The sequence below is a fragment of the Oncorhynchus tshawytscha genome, unplaced genomic scaffold (genome assembly GCF_018296145.1).
Source record: "Oncorhynchus tshawytscha isolate Ot180627B unplaced genomic scaffold, Otsh_v2.0 Un_contig_8212_pilon_pilon, whole genome shotgun sequence".
Classification (NCBI taxonomy): Eukaryota; Metazoa; Chordata; class Actinopteri; order Salmoniformes; family Salmonidae; genus Oncorhynchus; species Oncorhynchus tshawytscha.
In genome coordinates, this window is record NW_024606760.1 from 1 (window position 1) to 3,684 (window position 3,684).

At 57.5% G+C, this 3,684-nt stretch overlaps 1 protein-coding gene across 1 annotated transcript; it reads right to left on the reverse strand.

Annotated features, from left to right (window-relative positions):
• Positions 1-2,621: 2,621 nt before the first annotated feature.
• LOC121842221 (basic salivary proline-rich protein 3-like) lies at positions 2,622-3,471 on the reverse strand (the record flags this gene model as incomplete). The annotated part of the gene is made up of 1 exon (XM_042312295.1): positions 2,622-3,471. A coding segment is annotated over exon 1 (850 nt), but the record flags the coding sequence as incomplete, so codon positions are not given.
• Between the last annotated feature and the right edge of the window lie 213 nt (positions 3,472-3,684).

Sequence of the window (3,684 nt, forward strand, 5' to 3'; positions counted from 1 at the left end):
GCCGTCATCATGAAGTGCTTTGAGAGACTAGTCAAGGACCATATCACCTCCACCCTACCTGACACCCTTGACCCACTCCAATTTGCTTACCGCCCAAATAGGTCCACAGACGATGCAATCTCAACCACACTGCACACTGCCCTAACCCATCTGGACAAGAGGAATACCTATGTGAGAATGCTGTTCATCGACTACAGCTCGGCATTCAACACCATAGTACCCTCCAAGCTCGTCATCAAGCTCGAGACCCTGGGTCTCGACCCCCGCCCTGTGCAACTGGGTACTGGACTTCCTGACGGGCCGCCCCCAGGTGGTGAGGGTAGGCAACAACATCTCCTCCCCGCTGATCCTCAACACTGGGGGCCCCACAAGGGTGCGTTCTGAGCCCCCTCCTGTACTCCCCTGTTCACCCACGACTGCGTGGCCACGCACGCCTCCAACTCAATCATCAAGTTTGCGGACGACACAACAGTGGTAGGCTTGATTACCAACAACGGCAAGACGGCCTACAGGGGGAGGTGAGGGCCCTCGGAGTGTGGTGTCAGGAAAATAACCTCACACTCAACGTCAACAAAACTAAGGAGATGATTGTGGACTTCAGGAAACAGCAGAGGAACACCCCCATCCACATCGATGGAACAGTAGTGGAGAGGGTGGCAAGTTTTAAGTTCCTCGGCATACACATCACAGACAAACTGAATTGGTCCTCACACAGGCAGCATCGTGAGGGAGGCGCAGCAGCGCCTCTTCACCTCAGGAGGCTGAAGGTCGGCTTGTCACCAAAAGCACTCACAAACTTCTACAGATGCTGTCCCATCGGGAGCATCCTGGCGGGCTGTATCACCGCCTGGTATGGCAACTGCACCGCCCTCAGCCGTAAGGCTCTCCAGAGGGTAGTGAGGTCTGCACAACGCATCACGGGGGAACCCTACCTGCCCTCCAGGACACCTCACCACCCGATGCTACAGGAAGGCCATAAAGATCATCAAGGACATCAACCACCGAGCCACTGCCTGTTCACCCCGCTGTCATCAGAAGGCGAGGTCAGTACAGGTGCATCAAAGCTGGGACCGAGAGACTGAAAAACAACTTCTATCTCAAGGCCATCAGACTGGTAAACAGCCACCACTAACATTGAGTGGCTACTGCCAACACACTGTCAATGACACTGACTCTACTCCAGCCACTTTAATCATGGGAATTGATGATGAATTATGTAAATATATCACTAGCCACTTTAAACAATGCTACCTTATATAATGTTACTTACCCTACATTGTTCATCTCATATGCATACGTTGATACTGTACTCTATATCATCGACTGCATCCTTATGTAATACACATGTATCACTAGCCACTTTAACTATGCCACTTGGTTTACATACTTATCTCATATGTATATACTGTACTCGATATCATCTACTGTATCTTGCCTATGCTGCTCTGTACCATCACTCATTCATATATCTTATGTACATATTCTTTATTTGATAGTGCACTACTTTTGCCAGGAGCTCTGGTCTGTGTAGGGAATAGTGTGCTGTTTGGGACTGAACCCGAGGTTAAAAGGGGCCTACACAACATGACCGCGTGTTTTCATTTCAGCATTAAGTATCTCCTTTCATCTCCTTTCAGTTGGAAAGGCTGTGCAGCGTGTGATTGTGTGGTGCATACCTTCCCTTCCTCTCTTCATCAAACCTCCCCCTCTCCATCAAATCTCCCCCTCCATCCACCCTCTCCATCCACCCTCCCCCTCTATCAAACCTCCCCCTCTATCAAACCTCCCCCTCTCCATCCACCCTCCCCTCTCCATCCACCCTCCCCCTCTCCAACCACCCTCTCCAACCAACCTCTCCATGAACCCTCTCCATTAACCCCCCTCTCCATCCACCCTCCCCTCTCCATCCACCCTCTCCATCAACCGTCCCCCTCTCATCCACCCTCTCCCTCTCTATCCACCCTCTCCATCAACCTTCCCCTTCTCCATCCACCCTCCATCAACCCCCTCTCCATCCACCCTCTCCATCCACCCTCCCTCTCTACATCAACCCTCTCCATCCACCCTCTCCATTCACCCTCCCCCTCTATCCACCCTCCCCCTCTCCATTCACCCTCCCCCTCTATCCACCCTCCCCCTCTCCATTCACCCTCCCCCTCTATCCACCCTCCCCTCTCCATTCACCCTCCCCCTCTATCCACCCCCTCTCCATCCACCCCCCTCTCCATCCACCCACCCTCTCCATCCACCCTCCCCTCTCCAGCCACCCACCCTCTCCATCCATCCACCCCCTCTCCATCCACCCTCTACATCAACCCCCTCTCCATCCATCCCCTCTCCGTTCACTCACCACCCTCCTGTAATCCTGCTCTCGTGTGTGTGTGTGTGTGTGTGTGTGTGTCCCTCTGATCATCAAAAAGCTAAATCTTGTGTGTCTGGGACATCATGTGCTGTAGTACTTAAAGCAGCAAGCCGATTAGTCCCGTTTCTGCTCTGGCTCATGTTGACAGTATTGTAGGCACCTTGTCTTTCCTGCTGCCCTCAGAGTAGAGGCTATAACAGACAGACCCTCCTGGAACCCCAAGATGGGGGGCAGGCCGTCCTGGAGCCCCAAGACAGACCCTCCCGGAGCCCCAATATGGGGGCAGGCCCTCCTGGAACCCCAAGACGGGGGCAGGCCATCCTGGAGCCCCAAGACAGACCCTTCCGGAGCCCCAATATGGGGGCAGGCCCTCCTGGAACCCCAAGACGGGGGCAGGCTGTCCTGGAGCCCCAAGACAGACCCTTCCGGAGCCCCAATATGGGGGCAGGCCCCTCCTGGAGCCCCAAGACGGGGGGCAGGCCCCTCCTGTAGCCCCAAGACGGGGGGCAGGCCCCTCCTGCAGCCCCGAGACGGGGGCAGGCCCCTCCTGTAGCCCCGAGACGGGGGCAGGCCCCTCCTGTAGCCCCGAGACGGGGGCAGGCCCCTCCTGTAGCCCCAAGACGGGGGGCAGGCCCCTCCTGTAGCCCCAAGACGGGGGCAGGCCCCTCCTGCAGCCCCGAGACGGGGGGCAGGCCCCTCCTGTAGCCCCGAGACGGGGCAGGCCCCTCCTGCAGCCCCAAGGGGGCAGGCCCCTCCTGTAGCCCCGAGACGGGGGGCAGGCCCCTCCTGTAGCCCGAGACGGGGCAGGCCCCTCCTGGAGCCCCGAGACGGGGGCAGGCCCCTCCTGGAGCCCCGAGACGGGGGGCAGGCCCCTCCTGGAGCCCCGAGACGGGGGGCAGGCCCCTCCTGGAGCCCCGAGACGGGGGGCAGGCCCCTCCTGGAGCCCCGAGACGGGGGGCAGGCCCCTCCTGGAGCCCCGAGACGGGGGGCAGGCCCCTCCTGGAGCCCCGAGACGGGGGCAGGCCCCAAGATGGGGACAGGCCCTCCTGGAGCCCCAGGAGTTGGACACTGTTCAGGAGACTCCTGTGTTGACTGAATCCCCCTAACATCCTGTTTGTCTAACGGTGATGCTTGGGCAATACACTACACCACTTCTAAAATCTTAACTTGGACGTACTCACATTTCTTCGTCCCAAATCTTTCTTTCCGCCCATCCTCAACCCCAGGAAGTGGGTGCTCGTTTTTCGCGTCGTCGTAGGGAAAAAAACAATGCCGGCGCGCAAACGGTGAGCTTCTTTATTAGTGGGGCTGTTATTATGTTG